The following is a 26030-nucleotide window of genomic DNA, read 5'->3' as shown; positions in this document are numbered from 1 at the left end:
GTTTATATATTACTTGATGATACGTTGCAATATACTCCATCTTTCTCTCGATGTATGTGAATGCAGACCGTCGTGAAGCGCCTCTACAATGCTCATCGCTACACGCGCCACCCTGAGAGAAGATGACGGCGCTTTTCGTGAAACTTCGTCGCAGAACAGTGCGGTGCAACGATCATCGCGTGCGAAGGCATAAAGCGGTAATTCGTCATGCTCCGGGAGGAGAGACCAAAGCGCCAAGAGAAGCAAGTCACTTGACGCATTCGCGACATAGTCATCGACAGCAGCAACCACCACATGTTCTTTCTTGCGACGTATACGCATATGCGTCGTAAGAAAATTTTCGATAGACTCGTGGGCGACTGAGAGCGGCTGGGCCTCAATGCCGCCATGTCGTTGAGGTCCACTTAACCATGTTTTCAGCTCGTACCTGACTGTCTTGATGGCGTGTTCGAGCCATGCATTTCCCTCGGACATAACAAGCACTTGTAAATAGCTTGCAACTAGCGAAGTGTCATCTTTAAAGAGACTTTGGTCCATGGCCAATTTGAGGTTTGAACGCACTTTACGGAGCATGTCTTTCTGTGTTAAATCCAACGGCTTGTCTTCAGGGAGATGGTTAACATAGCGGGACAATGCACCCACTATAAACAAGCATATGCGTTCATGCTTTGGACCAAGGCCTATCGCATACTCAAGCGGTGTGCAAGCGCGTGTTCCTGGCTCATCGGCTTTCGAACCGAGCAACAATTCAAAGCGTGCGTCACGGATCGCCATAATTTTGTCAACATCATTCTTATCAATAGCAGAAAATACATCATGCAACTCAAACGAGAGCTTCTTTCTTGAGAGAAGAGATGGGCTTTTTTGTGGCGTAGACAACGCTTCATGGTCCATTTCATCCAGGTTCATACCAGCTCCTTTATTCTGAATGGCACGTTTCGAGGGCTCTTCATGTACATATTTAACGAGCTGCGCGAGTGCCCAGAACCCACGACGAGCCTCATTTGAATAAGACGAGGAATCTTTGTAATTCTCTTCTAACGTTCGTAGTGCTGCACGTACGCATGTTGGAAACTCGGGACTCGCCTCGTCGCGAAACACGGCACGAAGCGTAGCATCAGATAGAGCTGGAAACGGGACAAATGCACTGGGAATACTGACCACTTTTTCACGTAGGTCTTGTTTTTTTTTGAGCAGGGCGCATACTCTGTATTACACCACGCAAGTAAGCGGGAATCGAGCGGCCTGTGCGTGGCTCGCTAAATTCTGTCATGAATGACGTTGAGTACTCTCCACACACGAACTCTATGTATATGCATCACCGTGTGGGGGGCGACCGACTTCGATATCGATCACGCAGCGGATTTTGCTCCGTTGATCGGCGTTCACTCTGCATATCACGGAAGAGATCGCGGAGGCGCTGGTATCCCATATGCATTTTGCCACTAAAGTGGTCCGCCAATCTGCGGTCTGAATCCAATATACTGAGGTAGGCACCGCATATATCACATACGCGCAACTTTTGGTGGCCACTTGCGCCACTATTTTCTTGTAACGTCTGAAGCTCTTTTTCCTTATCTGAGCGCTCCATTTTCAGTGCTTCAACCTTTTCAAGCTCCTTTAGCGACTCTTCCACACGACCCTGCTCACCCAAGGACTCCATTTCATTTGTGGCTGCAGTAATGGCCTCTTCTACTTCGTTAATATCACGCATCATAGAGTTATATCGCTCCATTTCTTCAGGAGTTTGCTCAAGCCGCCGTCGATTCGCAGCAATTTTGCGGTCGATATCGCCAACAAACATTTGTATATTGCGCTGGAAGTCGCCCACAATAACGGGAAATGTTTCACCACGTTCAACTGCAGCGTCGTACAGCTCCTTATATCGGGGTAAATGCGACTTTGGACATGGACCCAGATCCATTTTCTGCAAAGTTAGCTCGTGCCAACGCAACTTACCGTATTACTGAATAGGTCGTGTGGACACGTACCGCACAAAAAGTTGCGGCAAACCTTTGGGTCCGTGAAGTGCACATCCTTATCCACTGTTCCCATCACTTCCGTGAGACGTTTACAACGTACCTTCAGGACCCATCAAGCGCTCTAGCGCTATGCGCTGCAGTTCTGCTTTGCGCCCCATGACGTTGGTCTGGAAATTTGCAACATCGTGCATGGCACACCGACAGCGAGCGAGTGCGACATGCACGTGATGCATGCTCCACATTTTTGGTATGGCTCCTAAGCTACCCCACATAGAACGGGCCTCTGTTTCCCGTTATGGCAGAGTTTCGCATTGTTATACCTTTTCCTGGGGGAAATCAGGTCGAATCTGATAAAGGTCACGGATATCATGGCATATTAAGGCTGGTAAACGTGCAAGAAGATACGCCCTTGCCAGCGCCGGGTGCGCGACAGGGTCGTCCCCTGGCTGTGTTCAATCACGGGCTTTTGGCCGACAAGAATGCTCTGTTCTTTCAATCATTAGCTTCAGAACTACCGATCGACTCTTTCAGGTGGGACGCATGTGGTGAAGGTCAAACTCCTGGAGACTGGAGGTACAGCAAATATAATGAATGTGCCGAGGACCTATTTCACGTCGTTGACTACTTGCACAGGCGTTTCGGCTATTTCACCGACTTGATGATCAACCATTCGAAAGGCTGCGCTGTATCAGCAGTCTACATATCTCGCTACTGTAATCCAGGTCCCTTGTACAAGCATCGCTCACCCTCACGTGTCATTTTTGCTTGTGGTAGCGTCGACATGTCGCTTCAGCGGCGCAAAGACGCCGAGTTTCAACCCTTTTTCGACTCATATGGATACGTTCCCATGAGAGCAAATGTTGGTGACTTGATAATTGAGCGCAGAATCCACCCCGAAGATCACGCCTCTATGCGTTCTTTTCCTGCCCACATCCATTATGCGAATATTCCCCCTCACGTACAGTGTTTTATCGCGCATGGTTCTAATGATGAAGACGTCTCTGTCGAGAATCTTGGAATTTTGTCCAACATTTTAATGTCTCAGGTTGGAAGGCCGGCTGGTTCTGTGGTCACGCAGATCTATGAAAAGGCTGACCACAATCTCAGCCATGGTGCTATGGACAAATTCATGGATCAAGTGCGTTCCTGGTTGAAGAAATCTGAGCCTCCCGTTTTGCTCTCTGAAAGTATCCCTATTAAAAATGCTTTAAACGGAAAGCGCGGTGCTTTTATCGTAGTAGAAGGCCTCGATCGGTCGGGAAAATCGACCCAAGTTGCCCGCCTTGTCGAAACACTCGAGGCACGTCACGTCAAATTTCCGGAGCGAACCACCTCCATCGGCATGATGATCAATTCGTATCTTACAAATAGATGCGACATTAATGATCAAGCTGTACACCTTCTGTTTTCTGCCAACCGATGGGAGATGCTTTCGTCTATTTTACAGACACTGCAAAGGGGTCAGCACGTCGTGTGCGATCGTTATGCATTTTCGGGTATGGCATATTCGCATGCAAAAGGCCTTGATCTTTCATGGTGTATCTCGCCGGATGTAGGAATGCCGTTACCTGATATTACACTATTTCTGGATCTCGATGAAACCACAGCTACAAAACGAGCAGCATATGGCGAGGAGCGGTACGAGAAGAAAGCATTTCAGAGTCTTGTACGTGAAGCGTTCCAAAATATCGCCTTACTGATGGAACGGAGCGGCGCACGTTGGGAACGCATTGACGCCAGTGGCTCACCCGATGAAGTATGGCAAGCAGTGCATACTCGGGTGCAGAATGCCATAGCAGATGCACAGACATCGGAGCATCTCCGTTCGCTACATTTCTGCTTTGCTGCTTTGGGAATGGGTATGTTGCACCAAATCAAGACCACAGCCACGTTTTGATTCACTGTCCGAACTGCGCCTTGAGTTGCAAAATACCTGCGCGTTGATCAGGCGGGAGTGCTTGGATTTGCTCGGGAGTTAGCTGCAGGACTTGATGAAGCAGCATACGTTGTTGCTCATCGAGTTGTGGTGCCTGCAACGGAGGTGCTGCTGGCATAGGTTGTGCTGACATCGGGGGGTATCCCTGAGGTGGATGAGGCTGTGGCGGGGGAACAGGGGTCATGACAGGCTCCATGTGCATAGATGCCGGCGGCATTCCAGCAGCTGGGGCAGTCTCACTCACGACAGTCTGTACGACAACAGGATCCACAACATTCATCATCAACATAGCATGAAAAATAGCATAGGCAAGCTGTGGATTCGTGACGAGGAGATGACGTGCTTGTTCAGGCGCATGCGTAGTAAGGGCCTTCATTTGCGTGAGAATATCCATCAGTTGATTAGGAGGTAATGAGGCAATCGTCTGGGTAATCACGTCTGTAGCTGAAACACCGAGTGGAATAGGAACGCCCTCCGGCAGTGTTGGCTGGACATTCGGAGTTCGTCCACGACCATTGTCTTGCATGGGATCTGCATCAGCATAGTCAAGTCGCAGCGGTCGTCCGCCGACTTCGACGTCGTTCAAATTACGCACAGCTGACGCAGCCGTTTCGGCATCCTCGTATTCACAAAAACCGTATCCTTTGAACTTGCCTTGTTCGCGATCGCTGACGAGGCGAAAGTCCACGACACGTCCTACCTCTGAAAACACTTTTATAAGCTGCTCCTCGGAAATGTCGTAAGGTATATTTCCTACGAATACAACATTAGATCCGCCGCGCTTGGACATCGTCACCGACGTTGACGCACAGTTGGAGCAACAGTGCCTGTGACCGCGGTTGCTGTCACGTGGACGCTAGCAAGGCACGGCGACCGGGGTCGGCCAGCTGCGACCAATTTCAGACGCTTGTGGAGCTTAGCCCAAGGAAGCCTTTGGTATCGACGGTCGGCGTGATGAGCGACATGAATGAGGACTCGCTGCCTGTGCTGTTGAATTCTATTCAATCGCGTCTTGTCTCATCACAACGTCAATTGAGCATTGTGAACGCCCAAATGAAAGGACGGGCACGCGAAGCCAAGCTCCAGGAGCTCACGATGGAACAATTGCAAGGTCTTGGCGATCAGACACGCGTTTATAAGGGCGTCGGAAAATTGTAAGCGCACGACACTCACATCAGATTTATTGAAGAAAATTTTCAGAATGCTGTGAGCGAAGCAGAAAAGCGGCGAACGGAAGCATTGGAGGAGAACAGGATGCTGGAGAAGAAATGTGCTTTCTATGAAAAGGAGGTGGCAGAGGCTCGAAAGCATCTTCAGGATCTTGTAAAATCCATGGAAAAAGCCTCAGTGGCTTAGATACCAAATTCCACGTTGATCGTGTGTGCCCTGTTGTGCCCATAAGTCCTTGTTCTGCGAAGGCATTGAACATCGCAGCACTTGTCAGGACGTGCGATAGAGTCTCAAGCTTATTCACATTTACACCATCATCTTTGCCGCAGCTTAGCCCAAATACGAAGGATCTATGTGATCGGCAAGATCGCGCAAGATGCTTTGCTCGGCATCTTCATACTCACCAGTAGAGGCACCATTCGTGCTATTCGAAGAGAGATTTGAGTCTCTTGCAATATCATGATCGGGTGATAGATTTCCAGAAGAGACATAAATTTTGGATGGTCCCAGGCCCTGTACGACACCTGACGTTGAGGCTAAACTAAGGGCCGGTGGAGCTAGCCCTGAAAGCGAATTCGCAAGCGGAATCATGTCGGCAAAAGTACCATTATCTTGGATCGTCAAGGAGCGAGGTGTGACAGCAGGCGACTCAAGTTGGCTCTTTAGCACAGCATCTGGCGCTTTAATGCCGAACTTAATAGAGTTCTGTAATGCACCTTCATGAATACGTTTCCATGCTTGATAACGCTCTCTTTCATGTTGATCTGCGAGCATAAGATGGTGTTGATGCTCATTGGATACGAGGTCAAAGAAGGCAGGGTTAATCTCCATGAACAGCTTGAATGCATTGTATACAAGTGCGTGAATTGTTGGGTTCCAATGGTTTTTCGAGTTTTCATACAAACTGTTGAATACAATAGGGAGAATTACCTGGATATTGTCGCCCATAAGGTTCAAGACGTATTCGTTGTTCCAGAAGTATAACGCACGCTCTGCAACCTGGAAATGTTGGCTTTCGATGCATCGTGCTAGTTGCTGAAAAAGTGGCACCTGGATCTTGGCGAAGTCTTCTGGCTCAATCACATCTAATACTTCTTCGATCTCGTTGAGGAACATGACTTCTTTCTGCGAATTGGTCTTAGGCCAGAACCTAAGCAGGCCGAGTACAACCCTCTCTGTAAGAGTGCTGTCCTTTTCGATAAACTGCACAACACAGTACGCCAATTGTGGATGATACATCGCCAAACATTTAACTTTATGCAAAGGCAGTAATACACGCGATAAAAATACCTTGTGCTCTTCCTTGAGAGGTAGTGCGAAACCATTGATAATAGAACCGAGGATTTCGAGTAGTTCCGCAATTCCGTTGTGACGCTCCGTTTCGTAAATAAACTGGAAAAAGACATTGTTGATAGATCGACGGATGAATGCTCGCAAATTCAAAAACTTACCATAGATGCGATGCAATGTCGTCTTGAGAAAGTCACGTTCACGCGGGTCTTCGCTGTCAAACAGTTCAAGGAGCTGTACCACGAATGACTGATCAATGTACTTTTTCGCAATACTCGTATTAAGGTCTGTGCTCTCCACAAAACGGAGAAAGAGCTCATAGACCAGCTGGAGGTGAGGCCATGCCAGCTCCAGGACAGGCTCATCCTCCTCTGGATCGAAGCCTTCACTAAGCGAATTGGATGACGGAGGAATTGTGCGGAACAAATTTGATGCAAACATGTTCACCATATCAGGGTAAACAAGCTCTGTGATGGAACCGCGCTGCGTCGTGACAAACTCCAGCATGTCTTGCAGCGATTGTGCCTTGATCTGCTTGCCAGAGAGGTCTGCACTAGCATCAGTAAAATCAAACACCACCGCGCTTTGCCTCAGCTTTTTGACGAACAGTTGCGGCCGATCTGATGGCAGTACCTCGGAGAACGACGGTAATGGTTCCAACTGGACGTGATCCGCCGTCTGGATGCGGCTGCTCCGCTGCTTACGCGGCGCTGTTCTTGGCGAAGGAATTGTGTCTTTTGGTGCCACTGTTGGTGTTACAGGCTGAAGAGTCGGGGCTAATGTAAGCGAAGGCGCCATACCTGAGTTGCCCATGTAGCCCACCTTTTGTGCTGAAGCTGGAAGCGCTGCGGCAGGCGCTGCAGCTTTAGAATTAGACATGTCTTGCACAGGTAAACTAGAGGATCCAGGGACAACGGGTGAAGGTACGTGTGTAGAAGATCTCGATGGCAGCTTCGGAGGCGCATATGTGTGCTGCGTGCTTGAGACTGCTTGTGAAATGTTGCCTGGTGGCACAGAAACATACGAAACGGACGACGCCGGTGCCCCAGAAGTGGCTGAAGCTTTTGCAGGGGCCCGCGTAGTAGCGCTAGATTGTGATGTATAATTAGCTGGACACATATTAGTACCATTCGAATACATACAAGAAGTAGACGTGTAGCTTTGATTTGAAGATTGATGATTGGGACCTGAGAAGAAGCCTCTCGATGAATGATCTTTCGATGGTGGTGCAGGTGCGACGAACGACCCGCTTCCATGGTTATTGTTTCGATTTTGGGTATCAGCTTGTCTTGTACGAGAGAGCTTCTGTGTCAGCTGATACATCAACGTACCACCGCCTTTTTTAGGCCTTTCATTGCGATACCAGGGTGATTTTGGGGTTGTTTTAAAAACTGATTGATACACGCAAGATTGCAGGTACCGCGTCACCCCGGGTTGGATTAGACAGTGGCAGGGCCCGATCAAACAATAAGTCGCCAAAACACAGGGCCCGTCGCCTCGTGTGGACGTGCAGTAGGTGCCTTACACACCTCCACTAAAATCAATGGTCGCGAACTTGGTTCTCTCTACCTTACCGACGTTCTTGCATTTGCGCGCACGCATACCAATATGACGCTCTCCATCTTTGTCCCTATTGCATACATTGCAGCACTTTACCTTTCTCTGTCATTATTCTCGAAGATATATCGCCGGCGCGCACAGCGTACCATGCAAAAGTATCAAAACACGTCGTCGCAGGATGCTGAAACCCAGCCTGCCCGAGCGATATACAAAGCATTGAGTGAAATTCAGGAGGCCTATCCCGACGAGCCTGCGGAGTCAGAGGATTGGATTGTGCCTCGAGAAACGCTTCAAGCGTCACTGCTTGCCCGCGCTGTCGCTGTTCTACGAATCATGAGTAGATTGCGTCTCGACAAGCAGGCCCTCCAATCTTTGCTGGAGAGTGGCTCGCTTGGTGACGACGCGGCGACAATGCTCGAAGCAAAAGAAACTGAGATTCGTGATGAAGCGTTCCAGATTGTGCGCGAAGCAAATCGTTTCCATCCATCGTGGGGTCGGCTCATTTTCGAGAATGCAAACCAGATCTCGAGCAACCTTAATCATCGCGACATACTGCTAAACATTTCCAAGCAGCGCACGGATGAGCAGGCAAAGATGCGTCAGATGGGTATGAATGTGCCTGAGCTCAAGTTTAATATCAAGCCAGTCGCAGCCCCAACTTCATAGTGCTGTAGCATACCCTTTTGTCCCTCGGATTACCATCATTAAAACCGCACAGAAAGCATGCCTATATTACAGGAGTGTGTGCGTGCATGACCATGGGATATCATGCGTCTCCACTATGAAGTTTCTGCTGCCGGAAATTGGTAATTGTCGCAGTTTGCTTCTTTTGCTGACGATCTTGCCAAGCCATGAGCTGACTTGTTTCGTGCACTGGATACCCGAAGATACGCGGGACTACACGTTCATAAACGAAATCCACGGGCGCGCTCACATCTAAAGATCGATCGTTGACATTGCCACTCTGATCCGTCTCTTCACCAGCGGATGCAAGACACTCACCGCGGCGCTCCAGGGCAGCGGCGCGTTGATGCAAAATGTCCGCAGACACCCCACCATATTGCTTCTGAGCAATTGAGATAGGAGGGGGAAGAACAGTCACTTTGGTAGGAATCATGTGGGGGTATACCATGAGCAGCATGTGCGGAAAAGAGGATCCAAAAAAGGCACCGTCCAAGGCGCCGTGTCTTGAGCTCTTTGGTCGGTATAAGTCCTCACACCGAGGGCAATAGAGCCTCACAGGACTTTGGAAAGGAAATTCTGACAGGCCAACCGGAAGCAGGGGCTGCTGGTAGCACAAAACACGGGGGCAGCGTCCAAAATCGGCACGCTTGAATTTTTCGAGCATCTTAGCTAGACCATGCGTTGTGACGATGAATCGAGCGTGGATCAAACCATATAAAATTCTTGCCTGTGTTTCAATCTGCTCACGATGAAGTTCATTAATGTTTTCGTCAAGAGCATCTGTGATGAGGTCGAGAGCGTACGTGTAATGCTGCACTTCAGTATTGAGACCAGTTAAATTGAATCGATCAAGAATATAGTCTTCGTCGATTTCACAAAAGTATTCATTCCCCTTTGTAGATAAGAACCATGCGATCCATGTGCTTGCGGCGTAGTCCGAGGAGCCTGACGAGAGCTCTTCCATCGTGTGAATACACAAGACAATCCACGATTAGCCCGTCGACTGGCAGTTGGGTGGAAAATTCCGCGTGTCATTGAAAAGCCTATTAGGCCCTTTCTTGGTGGCGCGCCCAACGATTTGCCCCTGGGCCGACTGGAGGCTGGAAACGGGCCTGAACAAACGGGACATCTATTTCTGTTCACCAGTTTCGGCACCACCATGATAGCTGCAGCTGTAAGGGCACGCTGTATTCGTCCCCAACTTCTCCGTTCGACTTTGATGCCTTCACTGACAATGGCACGCATGCCTGTGCGTGCTTTTGCATCCGAGTCGGGCGCTCAGGAAATGACGGTGCGCGAAGCACTCAATTCTGCTATGGAGGAGGAAATGCATCGTGATTCCAAGGTGTTTCTGCTTGGTGAAGAGATTGCCCGCTACAACGGTGCATACAAGGTTACCAAAGGACTGCTTGACAAGTTTGGTGAGGATCGTGTGATTGATACACCCATCACCGAGCAGGGCTTTGCTGGTCTTGCAGTGGGTGCTGCTTTTGCGGGTCTGCGTCCTGTTTGTGAGTTTATGACATTCAACTTCGCTATGCAGGCTATCGATCAAATTGTTAACTCTGCTGGTAAAACACACTATATGTCGGCTGGTCAAGTGACCGTTCCAGTCGTGTTCCGTGGCCCTAACGGTGCCGCAGCGGGTGTAGCTGCTCAGCACTCGCAGGACTACACCACTTGGTATGGTCAAATTCCTGGTCTCAAGGTCGTGAGCCCTTACAGCTCCGAGGATGCCCGTGGCCTCCTCAAGGCCGCGATTCGTGACCCGAACCCCGTGGTCTGCCTTGAGAACGAAATTTTGTATGGTCACTCGTTCTCCGTCTCTCAGGAAGCCCTGTCGGAAGATTTTTTGATTCCTATTGGCAAGGCAAAAATCGAACGTCCTGGTAAGGATGTGACGATTGTGGCGCATTCTATGGGTGTGGCTCATGGCCTGGAAGCTGCTGAGTCTTTGGCTAAAGAGGGCATCGAAGCCGAGGTAATCAACCTGCGCTCAATCCGTCCCCTGGACATTGACGCTATCGTGGAAAGTGTGAAGAAGACAAACCGTCTCGTAACGGTGGAAGGTGGTTTCCCTGCGTTTGGTCTTGGAAGTGAGATCTGCGCTCAGGTCATGGAAACTGAGGCGTTCGACTATCTCGACGCACCCGTGGAACGTGTTACTGGTGCGGATGTTCCGACACCGTATGCTTATAATCTCGAGACGCTGTCTTTTGCCACGTCCGAGATTGTTGTCAAGGCAACAAAGCGTGCCTTGTACCGTGTGTAGACATTCAAAGGTACGAGTGCCATGTAGACACGAACTCAACCTTTCCTATCAAGGAACAGTCCATGATGGTTAAAAATGATTATATCTATGTTGTGCTTAGTTGGCAGACGAGCTGATGAAGAACCATTTGTCAATGCTAGGGTCAATAGGGGCCGGGGGCTGTGGCGAAGCAGAAGGGATCGACGTGATAACAGTGTCGTTCGGGGCGACGAGCGACTTGCTGCCCTGCACAGTCGAGTTCTCAAGTTTGATGTCACCAGCGTTGGCCTGACCGGTGATCAGACGACGCCACGCTTCGTGGCACTCATGGATGACCTCCGTAGCATAACTGCGATTCTTGGCCTCGCCCGAGAAGGCAAACTGGTTCTCAGGCTTACCGTCGGGGATCTTGTAGATACGGAACCACTCGTTCGTGGCACGGATCAGACCAGGGAGATGCTTTTCGACGTCCTCGATGTCATTCAGCTTGGGGGCAATCGGATCATTCACATCGATCACGATCACCTTCCAGTCCGTCTCGCCTTCATCAAGGAGGGCCATTACACCAAGCACCTTAACCTGCTTGATCTGACCAGTGTATCCAACGGTCTCGCCGATTTCAACAACGTCAAGAGGGTCGTTGTCGCCGTTGGCCTTGGTGTCAGGGTGGGCGAAGGCGGGGTCCTCCCACGTCTGGGGGAAGGCTCCGTAGTTCCAAATGTAACCCTTGTGGGGGAACGAATTGCGAACGTAGCGCAACTTGCCCTTCTTCGTGTCCTGCTTGAAGGGGTTAAAAGAGTCCTCCTTGCTGATCTCGATCTTGGCGTTGGTCCAGCGCGGGATCTCAACAATAAAGTTTAGAATGCCGTTGGCCTCATCAGCGTACAAAGGCACGTCGTGGAATGGCGACAGAGGCTGGCCCGTCGACTTTGACTCGAGGAACACGCGGTAGTCCAGCGTGTTAGCGGCTCCGATAACGCGGGTTTGAATATCCTGGGCAGTCGTCATGATGGTACGGGATTTGGCCAAGATGGATGTACTTTGGACGAGTCGAGACAACGTTGAGACGGAAGAACGCATGCACGGGAGTTTCTTAGCATGGGCCCAACAGGACCCGTGCTCTTTACGTTCTACCACGTGGCATGCGACCTGCCAGCACGGGCGTTGCGATCACAACATCGGCCGAACATGTCGGGGGTCATGGGAAGCTCGGTGGCCGTGTACAAATCATTTTGATTTAATAGGCTGGATCCGTACCGCTACCACGTGGCTCCTAAGCTCATTGTCTTAACCCACGATTTGGCTGGGCTCACTATGTATCTACTTCAACACCACAATGTCGAAGCTAGGTGACTTTGATGCAGTGCGCAAGGATATTGCCTCTATCCTAAAGAAGAAGGGATATGATGACGGATCAATTGGTCCTGTTCTTGTGCGTCTTGCCTGGCACGCGAGTGGCACGTACAGCAAAGAGGACGAGACTGGTGGCTCGAACGGAGCTGGTATGCGATACGAGGAAGAGGGCGGTGACCCAGCAAATGCTGGTCTTGAAAATGCCCGTGCATTCCTAGAGCCTATCAAGGAGAAGCACCCTTGGATCACTTACGCTGACCTGTGGACTCTTGCCGGTGTTGTGGCCATCAAGGAGATGGACGGCCCTGAAATCGAATGGAAGCCTGGCCGCACTGACTTCACGAACAAGAGGTACGTGCCCCCTCGTGGACGTCTGCCCGATGGCGCCCAAGGTCAGGACCACTTGCGCCACATCTTCTACCGCATGGGCTTTAACGACCAAGAAATTGTAGCTCTGACTGGCGCTCACAATCTCGGTCGTTGCCACAAGAACCGCTCGGGCTTCGATGGCCCTTGGGTGGTGAACCCAACTCGTTTCTCGAACACATTCTACAAATTTTTGCTTAATTTGAAATGGGAGCCTCGTAAGTGGGACGGCCCCTTCCAGTACTCGGCTTATGCTCCTGGCATGGACGAGGACGACGAGCCCCTTATGATGCTTCCAACGGACTACTCACTCGCCCAAGATGAGAAGTTCCGTCCTTGGGTCGAGAAATATGCTGCGGACCGAGACCTGTTCTACGCTGATTTTGCAAAGGCCTTTGCCAAGTTGATCGAACTTGGTGTGTACCGCGACGAGGACGGCATTGCTCGTTGCGACAAGCGTGACGCCAAGGGCTCTTACATTCCGGCTCCCAAGAAGAGTAGCTCGACTGGCGCTCGCCCTAACCTTTAAAGTTATCTATATGTAATTATTGTGGCGCTGTAGAGCAGACGTATTATCCACCTGGGGTGCAACCGGGGCGCCAGTCAACGTGCGGGCTCGTGATCTGTATGTTCACTGTGGAGGCATTGCATTGCCCAATTCAGGAAAATTGTAGATGTTGATGTGAATAAAAACATGCAAGCGCGATGCGCGTGCATAGGGCCGCTGGTGTTGGCTGGCGACAACAACACTCCTAGGTCGGATTTACACGCTTATCTCTGTTGTACTTTGGTCGCGCCAACCATTATGAATGGTCTCGGCATTGACTTAGGAATACCAGATACTGCGCTCAATGACGTTCGGATGAATGTGCAAAACATTTCCCAAAAAACATCCGCGCCTCCCAAGTCTTCTCGCCGCCGCGCCATTGTGCGGCAGAAAAACCATGATGGCCATTTGGCACAAGCAAGTACAACGCAAGGAGTATGTGCATCTTTGCCTAGCATGCCGTTACGTGAAAATCGCTTGATTACAAACAAGAGTGTGAATGTGTCGCCCATGTGTGTGATGAAGCACCCACTTCCGCCCAAGCCAGCTGTCGAATGGTCAGTCTTTGACGATGTCCATTCAGCCAGTGCTACGAGACGGGCTGACACGCCAAGTGATTCAGCTACATCATCACCGCGGCCTCAAGTGCAATTTCCCGGGTCGCAAGTCAAATTGCCGCCAGTGAGCTCATGCGATGCACAACCCATTCCATATCCTCAAGCTCCCCCCTTTCTCCCAGTACATCATGTATCTCTCTCGCCTGCTACACCCATGGTTCACTCGCTTCCAAGCAAACCAATTGTGTCGATGTATCCTCCCGAGCGTGATGAACGTATCGGTATCGAATTATTTGTGGAAAACAACCTCATTGTAGAGGGAGGGTTATTACACGGCAGTATCCAGTTGAATATCCCCAACCACACAGACCGATCCACTGCTATGCTCCTGGCACAGCCTCGTGTACGACTTATTGGATACGAGTGTATGCCTGATGAAGATATCCGTCACATATTCTACCGCCACATGTCTGTGATTGATGGCGACCGCAGCTTGGATGGTCCATCAGAGCCATATATTCTACATGGTACTACAAACACGTGTGAAGGAGAAGGAGGAGGGGATGCTATCCTTCCTTGCTTTGCGTCGCTTCCAGATAAAGAAGGTTTCTCATTAGGGCAAGAGGGTCACCATGCTATTCCATTTTCTCTCTCCGTGCCCATGGGCAAGGGTGCTAAAGGCTGCTACGAAAGTGCATCTTCAGAGGTGGGATATATTCTTATTGCATCTGTCCGCGTTAAAGCGTTCGGTGAAAAGCACAGTGGTATAGCTCATTGTTTCCAAAAAATGCAGCTATATCCATACCTCAATCCCACTGCAGAGTTATCGAGCTCACCACGCCCCATTATTTCTCAGGCAAATACGCCCGAGGCCAAAGCTCGAAATATTCGTCTTGCTGCTGCTTTACACCGTGAAACATGGGTGGCAGGCCAGCGTGTGTATTTCGAAGCAGGCGTGTTTAATGGTGGAAACCAATTGCTGAATGTGCTTCGCATTGCTTTAGTGCGAGTCGAAACGTTATATCGCGCACATGATCATATACCCGGATCAAAAGATATTATATCGTCCACCAGTACCATCGTTACGGATGAGACCTTGGCAGCAGGTCAACTCGGTAGCTGGTGGACAGGGGCACGACCTGGTAAACCTATATATCTCCATCACTCACTTGTTTTACCGGAAAACACTGCTACAATTGAGCCAGGTCGTCATATCAATGTCCAATATGTGCTCCGTGTGGGCGTAGGTGCTGAAACCTCAACTCTTGTCGAGGTAGATGTGCCCTTGCGTATTATCAAGTATGTCTCGCTTGATCCGCCCCCTCCTCGGCGTACATGGATGGGAGCCACAGGGTTGATGGGTCAATTGCTTGGAGACTCAGAGAACCAGAATATTACGGTCAAGCGACTCCAGTCGCTCGACACGATGCGAAGTCCATGCTCTATGCCATCAGCTGTTGTGGTTTCGCCAAATGTAAGCCAACAACCAGGAAATTCACGTACAGCGCAGCACAAACGCTCGCTTGACTTCATTAATAGCGCTATTCGCAGTGCCACTGCGCGTCATACCTCGCCATTGGCAGCAGGTGAAGCATCCACTACGGGACTGGGCATTGAGTTATCCAGTACAGAGCCAAGGAATGAATTGACTTCTGTCGCAACTACTCATCAACGTGCCTCGCTCGGTCCTGCGCTCCCTTTTTTGGAGATCAATGACGTGCAGCCAGAACCGCAGGGAGACGTTTCTCTCCCACTTGGTGATGAAACTGTCGATGATGTTGAACTTTTCTTTGGTGAACAAGGAAGAAAAAAAATTGAGGATGAAAGTACTCGTGCTCAGCAATCGTGCCAGGACGGGCTTCATGATTTGACGCTACAAGACGCTCACTATGAGATGGACCGGAGTAGTTCATCTTCTCAAGTTTGCGATGAATCCTCCGCAATGCCATCTACACCGAGGCGCGAAAGTATTCTGCGGTATCCAGCAAGCGCTCCTCGAACTCTACGACCCAAGTCTTCTTTCACGATAACGTCAAGCATTACGCCTTTAAAAGTGCGTCGTTCAAACACATTGTCCCAGGGCTAGTGAAAGTTCAGGATTCTATACCTATAGGCCATATTTCAAGACAGCAACCTTGAATACGAAAACAACTGGCAATGCAGTGCTATAGTGTGCAACTCATTCGTCGCTTGTGAGGACAAACTTCAATGCAGAGAATTGCGGGCCATGTCCTAGTGGCCTGGATCCCAGTCAATGTGGGGTAAATCAAGAGTGTTCATGAGATTTTTTGGTGTAACTTGGTCGATCTAAGCTGTACGTATCGGTCCAATCATTCGCCACAAAAATGCCCACTTTGAAAGCGAAAACTTCGGGTGAGTGAAGAAGCAAGTGGCAATCCCGATCTAGCAAATGTGATTAGTAATTTATGAGTTAGGAGATATGGTGGCTAAACATCTTCCCCCGTATCACTCAACAATTCACGAGGGTTATCGATACTTCGGCCCTTTATTGCGGCGTGCCCGCTACGATGAACGTTCCGTTGCAAAATTATGGAGTTGAAGCGGTTGAACATGTATCAATAGCTTCAAATGAATGGTCTAATCAGAATATTAACCCAGAAGAACAAAATCAAGCGCCCAATGTCCAGGTTCAAAAATCAAGCCCGATGCGCCGGTTACATTTGGACACTACGAGCAATCAACCATACGTTGATGTGAATCATCTTGCACCTGGAGGTGTTGTGCCTTTAAATCAGGGAAATTTGGCCTCTACAGTATCGCAAAATCAAATACCGATCGGTCTGGGACTTAGTCCTCCAACACCAGGTGTAAGCAGTGATGCAACTGGTTTGACTGGTCCTTCTATAAAGGGAACAAGTACTTTTCCTGTCATCGAGCTGACCCAAGCGGCACATGCGACTACTCCAACTTCGCCGAGCAATCTGTCGGTTCCAGCCATGACTCCAAACACCGCATCTTCAGACAGAACCGAGCACTTGTGTCTTTCGCCGTCAAAATATATCCAGGAGCCCATGAAACTTTTACCGGATATTGGAAACTCCATTGACGAGCTAGCGGCAGCAGCAGCGGATGCTCGTGTACATTTCCATGGAGGTCGGTTTGATATGTGCACAGACAAAATGGATACTATTAAGCATTTGATCAGACGTGTTGCCGAAATGGGCGTAACAGGTCTTTCCTTGTCAAGCGAAATGCAGCAACAATGTCGGAACAGTGGTCAACCGCTATCTTTCAGTGCATTGGGAACACCTGAGCAGGAACGTGTCATCAACTCGGCGGCGGCTTTTTCAACATTGATTGATGATATCGAGAGTCGGAAGCGGCGCATGAAGAATGAAATCCAATCAGCTTTACCTATTAAATCGCTTTGCAGTGAAAAAACTGGTATGGGTATGCGCGCTCGTTCTAGGTCTGAACTAGCCGAGGTTCCCTCGTCTCTATCAAATGCTAATTTAAGCACAACTACAGCGTTTTCTCCATCCTTACAGTCTGGCGTATTTGACTTCAGCATGCCGGCGCCGTCTAGTTTTCCAACAAACCAGAACCTACAACCTTCTGCTCCTTCTTTTGGCTTACAAGAAGCTGCGCCTGTGACTCATGATGTTAACTCTTTGCCCACTTCCTCGGACCCTTCCGGGGTGCTCAACAACCACGTTCTACAAAGCAATTCGCCACAGGCTGTATTGAACTCAAAGCGACCCTCTGTGAACCCGGATCAACTCAATTTTACTTCAACGCCCGTTAATGAAAGTTCATTCCAGTCAGCTCCAGACAGTTCTATTGTAAGCATTTCAGCAGCCGAAGCGCTTAAAGTGGCACTCAACTCCGGGAATGGCCCCTCTGATTCATGGAATTTGGATCCAGCAAATCCCTTACAACCGTCAGCGCAAATGAACCCGATAACAGAAACGCCTGATCTATCATTGGATCCTAATGCGTCTGCTGCAAAGGATGGTGGGCAGGATGACTGGAGTGATTGGTCAGGAGATCGAGCTGCTACGGGTCTGTCTGAACTTTCACCAGAGCTTCGGGCGAAATTTGAAGCTGTCTTCCATGAATTTTTGACCTCTCTTTGCTCGAATTTGGAAGCTAAAGATGAGCGTGGCGAACTCATTCACCAAACTTTGATGCCCAAAAAAATGGCACGCCTCGATGAGTCGCCGGATTTTCGACCATTCAAGTTCCGCATCCAGGCGTTTACAATGGCGTTTAAAACTGAATTAAGACGCCGTGGCATTAGTGAAGAGAGTGCATCCATGCGCCGCATTAAACAATTCTTATGGTCTCATCCTTTCATTTCACGCTTCAATGAGGATGGTAAAAAGGCAAAATCCAAAGGCAATCATATTTGGATCATTCAAGCACGGCGTCTGCCTGCTGGTGGATGGGAGTTTTTCACATTCTCGCCAAAGATCGCCGGTGCTTCGTCCAAGGTGGCTTATGTGAATGAACCATGGACATGGAATCTCCGCATTTGGGATCCCCAAGCATCCAGCATGAACATCAAGGTGGTCTATTCAGCTAATACGATGCCATCTTGGCTTCATTGGGAAGATAACGAGAAAGTGCTAACAGGTGTACCCACAAGCACATCGCAGGGAGGCAATTTGAGTGTAACAGCCTTGTATGTACAAAATGGCCAGCTACATCGTCTGGAACATTCATTTTATCTGCATGTTATGAATCGACCTGACGAGACGGGATCTGGAGAGCCATTGCAATCTAGTGATGCTTCGCTATCTGATTTACCGCTTGAGCCTAAACATTTATGCACATCACCACCACCACCCACATCGACGTCGGTCACGATCCCGCCAGTATCTGGCGATCCGAAACCAGCTGCTGTAAATGTGGTGCCGCCGGAGCTTCGTCATCCCCCTGTCCAAGCACAGCTATCGGTGAGCCCTTCGCAACCGACCCCTGCTGGTCCCAACATGCTGGAGTCCCAAACGTATGAGGTGGTGGAGCCTTCTCGGGCTCATGATGTGCTTGCTTCTATCCCGTACCCTTTTACTCCTCCGGTCTACATGAACAAGAACGTACAAGCCGCTCAAGGGTTTGATCCTGCACTAATACAGCAGCACTATCCTGATGTATCTACCCAAGCACAACCGTCGATCTCGGATCCACTGCATCAGACGGCTATTTTTGTGGACAATACTTCCGCAAGTACAGCTCAAACTCCGTCGTTACATGGCACCTCGCCTGTATCCACACTTTCTCCCCCTGCGCAGACGCCAGCCACCATGAGTTTCTCGCCAAATCAGTCTGAACATCAGGACTCTCGTCCTTCCATGCAGCTTTGGAGACTCATTGACCGACGACAACGTGAACAGGCTTCATCGTTTATGTTGCACATGTTTCATCGGCCTCAGTCATTCACGCTGAGCGAGCATCCGGGGCAGGGATCTCCTATGACCAACATGCCCAATGACATTAACGCTTCCCTACCCTCAATGAATCCTAGTCACAATCCCTAATCCCCTGCCAACTTAGGTATTCACGAAACTCATCGATCATACCCATATGTTTTATTATCAAGGTAGTCAATGTACGGTCTATACATTATTTTTGTATCGCTATGCGGTTTTTTTGCTCTTGGGCAGCCAGCCACGCGCTGCCCACTTGAATGCTTCGTCGATGACCAAAACGGGCACAGACAGTGCGAGAACTCCCATCCATTCATTCCAGCCTAAAGGTACAACAGAGAATATGGTTTGAAAAGTCGGCACATACAGGATTACCATGTGAAGAGCCATCGAAAGCATAATTGCTCCGATAAGCCACAAATTCTTGAATGGAGTGTGGAACAGCAGACTATCCATGTCAGACAGTGCATTCAATGCGTTCAACATTTCAATTGTGACAAGGATACTAAGACTCATTGTTGATCCATGTTGAGCCTCGACCCCTGTAAATATACCACACCCAATCTCATTAAACTCACTCTCACATTTGTGGAAATGGGTGAGTTGGTACACGCTGATCTGTGGGCCACCACTGTAGGCCACAAACCACCATGCATAGCCCAATACAGTAGCGACGCCAATATAGACGCCAATAATCATATAGCGCACAAGCATCCATTGCGAAACGAGTGAGTCATTTCGCTTGCGGGGCGGCACATGCATCACCGCGCCATCGGGCGGATTAAAGCCCAGCGCGGTAGCTGGTAGTCCATCAGTTACGAGGTTGACCCACAGTAGCTGCACTGGAATCAGACCTTCAGGCATGCCCAGAAGAACAGTAAGGAAAATGCTCACAACCTCACCAATATTAGACGAAATCAGATAACGAATAAATGATGATGTGTTGTTGAATATGCTTCGTCCCTGCTCAATCGCCGACACAATTGTGGCAAAGTTGTTGTCTGACAGCACCATATCAGCTGCCAGCCTTGCCACGTCCGTACCTGTGCCCATAGCCACGCCGATATCAGCTCGTTTGAGAGCAGGTGCATCGTTCACACCGTCACCTGTCATGGCTACCACTTCATTGCTCTTCTGCAGCAAGTCGACCAATCGACTTTTGTGCGATGGTTCCGTACGCGAAAGAACCACCACGCGACGTGACATGGACAACATCTCTTCAGGCGTCATGGCATCAAATTCACGACCTGTGTACGAGCGATCACCAATGTCCTCTGTGGGACCAAACAGACCAACTTGACGACAAATAGCTTCCGCGGTTCGCTGATTGTCACCTGTAATCATAACGACTCGCACACCAGCATCCATACACGATCGGATTGCTTGCGCTACTTCGGAGCGCGGAGGATCACGCATTCCGACAAAGCCAACAAGCGACAAGTCATGTTCATATTCAGCGTACTTCGACGGGTCTAGGGGTGAAAACAAGTCTGGAAGCGACATGTCGTCACGCACAGCCACAGCTAATACACGTAGACCATCATTACCGTATGCATCGAGTTTCTGTTGGAGGCTTACTCGCATGTCATCCGTTAAAGGTATGCGCTCGTTTTCGTTCAAGTATACATGCGTGGAACAAAGCAACACTGACTCAGGGGCACCTTTTACAAGTAAGCGAAGTTTATTTGCTGAACGACGAACAAACGTAGACATCATTTTACGATCTCGCGTAAAGTCCAGGGTCGCAAGGCGAGTAAGCGACTTAGCATACAAATCACTTACTGCACTGACTCGAAGCGCTGGCTGGAGGCTCGACACATGTGCTTGTTGGACATGGTCATGATAACCTATTTTTTCCACAAGCACACGCAATGCCGCTTCGGTAGCCTGACCAATAGCCTTGTGCCGACCGTTCGAGTCAACAACGATTGTAGCGTCGTTGCAGACGGCACAAGTTTCAGCTAAAGCTTGGACCGCATTGCCAGGGCGGCTTAATCCAGTCATTGCGTTGCCATCAAGCATGATCGATCCCTCTGGTGCAAATGTTGTGCCCGTGACCTGATACTCTGTATTGTCACCCACCAAATACATCGCGGTTACACTCATTTCGTTGGTTGTGAGTGTACCCGTTTTGTCGGAGCAAATAACACTGGTTGACCCAAGTGTCTCGACGCTTGGTAGATGACGAACAATGGCATTTTTCCGCGCCATTTTTTGCGTGCCAAGAGCAAGGCAGGCGGTGATGACTGCAGCGAGTCCTTCCGGAATGGCTGCCACAGCCAATGCCACCGCAATTTTAAAGTAGTAGATTGCACCATTCAGCCAGCCATGGTGAGAAGGATCACCAAAGTGGCGAATGTTCACGACCCAAACCAATACACAAATCACCATAATAGCCTTAGCAAGCAAATCACCAAATTCGTCCAGACGTTCTTGAAGCGGTGTCTTGGCATCTTCATGCTCACCAATTTCTGCGTGGATGTCTCCGATAGCCGTTTGCTCTCCGGTAAGACACACAAGCGCCAAACATGCTCCATTCACAATTGTCGTACCACAAAACAGCATGTTTGTCATGTCTTGTTTAACAGCTTTCTCATCTTCGACTTTGTTCGAAGTTTTGTAAACACTTTCGGATTCACCTGTGAGAATAGCTTGATCCACTTGGAGTACAGATGAGCGAAGCTCAATTACACGACAATCAGCGGGTACGCGGTCACCGGCCGACACAATCACGATATCGCCAGGTACAATGTCTCGAGCATCCATGTGACACGTCTTTCCATCGCGAATAACAAACGCCTGTTCTGGGGAATATGCACGCAGTGCCTGAATGGATTGGTCAGCATTGCGCTCCTGTAACACGCCGACGGTGGCATTGGCAATTAGGATCAGGAAAATGACACTAGGTTCCACAAGCGCATTTAGCAGACTCCCTTCGTTTTCAGCGAGCGCCAACACTAGAGACACAAAAGCAGAAACAAGAAGAATAATTACCAGCTGGTCTTGGAACTGCTCGAGCACTAGGCGCCACAAAGGAGTGGGTTCTTCTTCCTTCAGCTCTGTGCAAGTTAATATCATCACGCATGAGCCACCACATACCGTTAGGACCATATTTTGCTAGCTTAGCTTTTGCCGCTTCCGAAGACAAGCCTTGCGTGCGCGAAACATTGAAGTAGTGCAACGCATTATCCACGGAATATGTCCACCCTTGTTCCATAACGTTGCAGGGCTGGATCACGGCACTGCCCACACCGGGGATACCTCTTTTATCGTGCATATACGCGCAGGGTACACGTGGAAGACATGTGTCACGTGCGAAGGAGAAATTGATGCCACCGTCTGCTCCTACATCTGCGAATTCATCGTTGACGGTAGCCTTACTAGGTCATGTCGTTTTTAGGCGCATTTCGCCCCAGCAGCCCTACCTTCGGCGGTCTTCTATGGTATGCTCGCTTTTACTTACACGTATAGGAAAAATCCGTGGCGGCTTTCTTCGACGCGCAAAATGCGCGTCCGGCAACGCTTGCGCGATGTTGACAGTGTCATTGAAACTATTAAGGCCAGTGGCGTACAATGCCGTGCTCTCGATCGCGATCTGACACTTCCAAAAGAACCAGATATGCACTCTCGTGACAAGTATACTGTATTCTCTCCGCATGACAAGAACTATCGCAAAAGTGTTCACAAAGTCCCGAAATTCACTCGCAAGTCGCTTCGTGTGAATCCGCGCGGCTTCTAGGCACGATCTTGTCTTTCGTTTATACTTCTATATACCACAAAATTTACTTGTGCATACTTCAATAACTTATTCGACATTACATCGCTATCTAAGCGGTGTGTTACGCTTCCATACCACGATTTAGTCGACCCCTACGCATTTATAGATGGTTTGAAGTCTTGAGGTCGTCAAAAGCAATCTGGCAACGCTTCCCCATGGTTTTCTCTCCCTCGCGCACCCAGACACGTGGGTCGTACTGCTTCTTGTTGGGCTTGTCGGCGCCCTCAGGGTTGCCGACCTGGCTCATGAGGTAGTCCTTCTTGGTAAGGATAAAGTCACGAATACCCTCAAGGTAGGCATACTGGGTGTCGGTGTCGACGTTCATCTTGATAATACCGTTATTCACGGCCGTGGCGATTTCGTGCTTCTCTGAACCCGAGCCACCATGGAAGACAAGGAACACAGGGTTCTCCTTGTTGATCTTGAGCTGCTCACGCACGAAGTCCTGGTGCTCACGAAGAAGCTCGGGGTGGAGCCTGACGTTACCAGGCTTATATACACCGTGAACATTGCCAAAGGCAGCGGCAATGCTGAAATTGGGGGTGATCTCGCTGAAAGCCTTGTAAATGTCCCAGATGTCTTGAGGCTGCGTGTAGAGGGCCGAGTTGTGAACGTGCTCATTGTTCACACCGTCCTCTTCACCACCAGTAATGCCGATCTCCATCTCGAGCCAGACACCGATCTTAGCCATACGCTTGAGGTATTCAAGGCAGATCTTGATGTTGTCTTCTTTCGTTTCCTCCGAAAGGTCAAGCATGTGCGAGCTGAACAGAGGCTCGCCATGCTTGGCAAACCACTCTTCGTCAGCTGCAAGCATACCATCGAACCAAGGCAGAAGCTTCTTGGCACAGTGGTCCGAGTGCAGAATCACAGGGACACCGTAGTGCTTGGCAACCGAACGCACGTAGTGCGCGCATGCCACAGAGCCAGCTACCGAGGCCTGTTGTTTGTCGTTCGGAAGGCCCTTACCAGCGAAGTACGCGGCACCTCCGTTCGACACCTGAATGATGACGGGGGCCTTGGCTTCACGCGCAGCCTCAAGAGCGGCATTGGCAACAGAAGAGGTCGTCACATTGAAAGCAGGGATGGCAAAGTGGTTTTCACGGGCATAGTCATACACCTTGTAGACGTCGTGACCCGAAATAACACCAGCTGGAACAATGTCAAGGATTCCCATTATGTTCTAAGTAGTAAGTGGTTATGTGGATGACCGTGCTGTGCCGGTGGCGCATGCACTTATCTACCCCAGGCCACGTGCCTTTGCCAGCACACGGGTAATCATCGACTGGGCAGAATAAGTCCACTCTCGAGTCCGAAGAAGAAAAGGGCATTTTATTGGCTCACACTAAGTGTCGTGCTACAGCTAATCGTGTGCGCTAAAACCCTTTAGCATATTGGCCTTGCCTGCGATCGGTTAGAGCACGTGCATTGGTGTCCTGGACTTACTCGAAGAACTGTTGCATATCCTGCACGATCTTTTCAAGGGCATTTAACCATGTCGAGAGCTGTGGACGCACATCGTCCTCTGAAGGACCTAGCTTAGCGTAAAAGTCTTTTCGGTAGGGGCAAGCTTTCATAGCGAGCTGTACACACCTGTTAGCTGACATGTAGTATACATACTGTGAAGACCGGGCGAACTAGTATGCTGTGGTGTTTTCGAAGCGTTTGCTCATATGCCTTAGTGAAACTTGTAGCCAACTCCTCATTCTGGTTGTCTAAAGAAAAGCGCAGAGCCTTTGCCGTAAACTCAAGTCCACTGCTTGTGAGTGAAAGATGACAACATACCGAAGAAGCCAAAGTAGACCTTCGGTGGCCGTGCGCTTCTTGTCACCAGGTAAGCCTTCATTTTTTACGAGTAGCTGTAGTGTGCCAGAGAGATCTGGGCCCGTACTCAGAAGTCTATCACGAATTTTCTGGTCATGTTAGTTTAGATTGCACGAACCTTGATATTGCCATTCATGTCATTCTGTACAACAGCAAAGGCACTACTTCCCAGTAAGTCAAAGAGCTTGACCACACCTTCCGTGGCATCAATGAATTCTGACGTTGCAACGCCATCTTCTGTAATCGGAACGTTCTGGTAGGGCTTATATGTTAACAACGATACTTCTACGTACAGTACGTAAAGTATCAAAGTACGTCGTCATGATGGGAAACCAACGCGAAAGTGGGGTGACCACAAGAATACTGCAAGGTTGGGACGTGCGCTGTGCACGTGATACATATTTTGTAAGAAGAAGGGGTTTTTTTGTTCTACCAAGCTGCATTTATTTGGCAACGAGCCATGCTTGAGCTTTGAGCATGTTCACCCCTTGGTACGTACATTTGTTATATTGTGCCTGTTGTGCCTCGAGGATGAAATTATTCTCACAGACCTGATCCGATCCCTTTGGGGAATAGAGGACACTCTTATATTGCCTAGTACTTCTGAGATGGCATAGCAGCACATTCGTGGACATCACTGACTCTCAAAGATCAGATTGTTTTGATTTGAATTCAGTAAAGCGACTCTTTGCTCGATAGAACCATGATGTAATTTTAGGCTCGATATAACTATCCTTCGAATCCAATGTTGATATGTACTCATCGGAAGTGTCATATTCGATGCATCCTGAGTTTTTTCCAGGATAAATAACGACGGGTGCGAGCTCAGCTCAAACACCTTTATGAATGACTATTCTTGCAAAAAGAGTCTCACTAACTTATTAATGCTTTTCATGAGTGTGTAGTGTCAGCTTGATTGATCAGTTCTCGCAACTTGTTCTACGCATGAATGGGCAGTCTGCAGAAAAGCAAAAGATCCTGAGCCTGTGTCCTGACTTTTGAGTCTATAAATCAAGACCTTTGGATCTATCAACATAGAAAAAAACATATCACACACAAGCTACCTTATTTAATACTTGATACTTGATCTCAAACCCATGCAATCGAAGGCCAAAGTAAAACAAACGCGCCGAGAGAACATCTGATGTGGAGGACGATATAACGAACAGAGTGGTTGAGGACGACAAGACTGACAATCCTCACACAAGAATCCAGAGAACAAGAATCTGAATCTTTAAGGCATATGCAAACCTTGGATACTTGAGACGTATTTCATTCCTTAGAATCAAAATTCTTATATCAGCTGCTGGATATATTTCGCTAATACAGTTGCTTACAGCCT

General features: G+C 49.2%; 16 protein-coding genes across 16 annotated transcripts; 7 read left to right on the top strand and 9 right to left on the bottom strand.

Annotated features, from left to right (window-relative positions):
* Positions 1–9: 9 nt before the first annotated feature.
* Positions 10–909, bottom strand: MRET_0305 (uncharacterized protein; the record flags this gene model as incomplete). Its single annotated transcript, XM_027626932.1, has 1 exon — positions 10–909. The coding sequence occupies one exon, from the start codon at positions 907–909 to the stop codon at positions 10–12; it is 900 nt and encodes a 299-aa protein (XP_027482486.1).
* Positions 910–1318: 409 nt separating this feature from the next.
* On the bottom strand, positions 1319–2140 carry MRET_0304 (U1 snRNP splicing complex subunit Luc7; the record flags this gene model as incomplete). Its single annotated transcript, XM_027626931.1, has 3 exons — positions 1319–1927; positions 1960–2057; positions 2083–2140. 3 exons carry the CDS (start codon positions 2138–2140, stop codon positions 1319–1321), a joined length of 765 nt encoding a protein of 254 aa, XP_027482485.1.
* A 137-nt stretch (positions 2141–2277) lies between these two features.
* MRET_0303 (dTMP kinase) lies at positions 2278–3879 on the top strand (the record flags this gene model as incomplete). The annotated part of the gene is made up of 1 exon (XM_027626930.1): positions 2278–3879. One exon carries the CDS (start codon positions 2278–2280, stop codon positions 3877–3879), a length of 1602 nt encoding a protein of 533 aa, XP_027482480.1.
* A 1-nt stretch (position 3880) lies between these two features.
* Positions 3881–4708, bottom strand: MRET_0302 (cleavage stimulation factor subunit 2; the record flags this gene model as incomplete). The annotated part of the gene is made up of 1 exon (XM_027626929.1): positions 3881–4708. One exon carries the CDS (start codon positions 4706–4708, stop codon positions 3881–3883), a length of 828 nt encoding a protein of 275 aa, XP_027482479.1.
* Positions 4709–4872: 164 nt separating this feature from the next.
* MRET_0301 (prefoldin subunit 1) lies at positions 4873–5274 on the top strand (the record flags this gene model as incomplete). Its single annotated transcript, XM_027626928.1, has 2 exons — positions 4873–5072; positions 5097–5274. The coding sequence occupies 2 exons, from the start codon at positions 4873–4875 to the stop codon at positions 5272–5274; spliced, it is 378 nt and encodes a 125-aa protein (XP_027482482.1).
* Positions 5275–5418: 144 nt separating this feature from the next.
* Positions 5419–7733, bottom strand: MRET_0300 (serine/threonine-protein phosphatase 2A regulatory subunit B'; the record flags this gene model as incomplete). Its single annotated transcript, XM_027626927.1, has 4 exons — positions 5419–7154; positions 7179–7487; positions 7521–7680; positions 7710–7733. The coding sequence occupies 4 exons, from the start codon at positions 7731–7733 to the stop codon at positions 5419–5421; spliced, it is 2229 nt and encodes a 742-aa protein (XP_027482481.1).
* A 253-nt stretch (positions 7734–7986) lies between these two features.
* On the top strand, positions 7987–8604 carry MRET_0299 (translocation protein SEC66; the record flags this gene model as incomplete). The annotated part of the gene is made up of 1 exon (XM_027626926.1): positions 7987–8604. One exon carries the CDS (start codon positions 7987–7989, stop codon positions 8602–8604), a length of 618 nt encoding a protein of 205 aa, XP_027483149.1.
* Positions 8605–8704: 100 nt separating this feature from the next.
* On the bottom strand, positions 8705–9586 carry MRET_0298 (casein kinase II subunit beta; the record flags this gene model as incomplete). The annotated part of the gene is made up of 1 exon (XM_027626925.1): positions 8705–9586. One exon carries the CDS (start codon positions 9584–9586, stop codon positions 8705–8707), a length of 882 nt encoding a protein of 293 aa, XP_027483148.1.
* A 195-nt stretch (positions 9587–9781) lies between these two features.
* Positions 9782–10894, top strand: MRET_0297 (pyruvate dehydrogenase E1 component beta subunit; the record flags this gene model as incomplete). The annotated part of the gene is made up of 1 exon (XM_027626924.1): positions 9782–10894. The coding sequence occupies one exon, from the start codon at positions 9782–9784 to the stop codon at positions 10892–10894; it is 1113 nt and encodes a 370-aa protein (XP_027483153.1).
* Positions 10895–10990: 96 nt separating this feature from the next.
* Positions 10991–11881, bottom strand: MRET_0296 (cytoplasmic inorganic pyrophosphatase (PPase); the record flags this gene model as incomplete). The annotated part of the gene is made up of 1 exon (XM_027626923.1): positions 10991–11881. One exon carries the CDS (start codon positions 11879–11881, stop codon positions 10991–10993), a length of 891 nt encoding a protein of 296 aa, XP_027483152.1.
* Positions 11882–12209: 328 nt separating this feature from the next.
* On the top strand, positions 12210–13121 carry MRET_0295 (cytochrome c peroxidase; the record flags this gene model as incomplete). Its single annotated transcript, XM_027626922.1, has 1 exon — positions 12210–13121. The coding sequence occupies one exon, from the start codon at positions 12210–12212 to the stop codon at positions 13119–13121; it is 912 nt and encodes a 303-aa protein (XP_027483151.1).
* A 276-nt stretch (positions 13122–13397) lies between these two features.
* On the top strand, positions 13398–15782 carry MRET_0294 (uncharacterized protein; the record flags this gene model as incomplete). Its single annotated transcript, XM_027626921.1, has 1 exon — positions 13398–15782. One exon carries the CDS (start codon positions 13398–13400, stop codon positions 15780–15782), a length of 2385 nt encoding a protein of 794 aa, XP_027483150.1.
* Positions 15783–16224: 442 nt separating this feature from the next.
* On the top strand, positions 16225–19197 carry MRET_0293 (uncharacterized protein; the record flags this gene model as incomplete). The annotated part of the gene is made up of 1 exon (XM_027626920.1): positions 16225–19197. The coding sequence occupies one exon, from the start codon at positions 16225–16227 to the stop codon at positions 19195–19197; it is 2973 nt and encodes a 990-aa protein (XP_027483155.1).
* Positions 19198–19296: 99 nt separating this feature from the next.
* Positions 19297–22303, bottom strand: MRET_0292 (Ca2+ transporting ATPase, sarcoplasmic/endoplasmic reticulum; the record flags this gene model as incomplete). Its single annotated transcript, XM_027626919.1, has 2 exons — positions 19297–22145; positions 22186–22303. The coding sequence occupies 2 exons, from the start codon at positions 22301–22303 to the stop codon at positions 19297–19299; spliced, it is 2967 nt and encodes a 988-aa protein (XP_027483154.1).
* A 661-nt stretch (positions 22304–22964) lies between these two features.
* MRET_0291 (fructose-bisphosphate aldolase, class II) lies at positions 22965–24041 on the bottom strand (the record flags this gene model as incomplete). The annotated part of the gene is made up of 1 exon (XM_027626918.1): positions 22965–24041. The coding sequence occupies one exon, from the start codon at positions 24039–24041 to the stop codon at positions 22965–22967; it is 1077 nt and encodes a 358-aa protein (XP_027482635.1).
* Positions 24042–24240: 199 nt separating this feature from the next.
* MRET_0290 (glycolipid transfer protein HET-C2) lies at positions 24241–25011 on the bottom strand (the record flags this gene model as incomplete). The annotated part of the gene is made up of 6 exons (XM_027626917.1): positions 24241–24268; positions 24311–24447; positions 24485–24620; positions 24650–24777; positions 24807–24950; positions 24982–25011. 6 exons carry the CDS (start codon positions 25009–25011, stop codon positions 24241–24243), a joined length of 603 nt encoding a protein of 200 aa, XP_027482634.1.
* Positions 25012–26030: the final 1019 nt, after the last annotated feature.

This window comes from Malassezia restricta, chromosome I (genome assembly GCF_003290485.1).
Source record: "Malassezia restricta chromosome I, complete sequence".
In the NCBI taxonomy this organism is placed as follows: domain Eukaryota; kingdom Fungi; phylum Basidiomycota; class Malasseziomycetes; order Malasseziales; family Malasseziaceae; genus Malassezia; species Malassezia restricta.
Note: the sequence above shows the minus strand (reverse complement) of the source record. Positions and strands in the feature narration are given on the sequence as shown.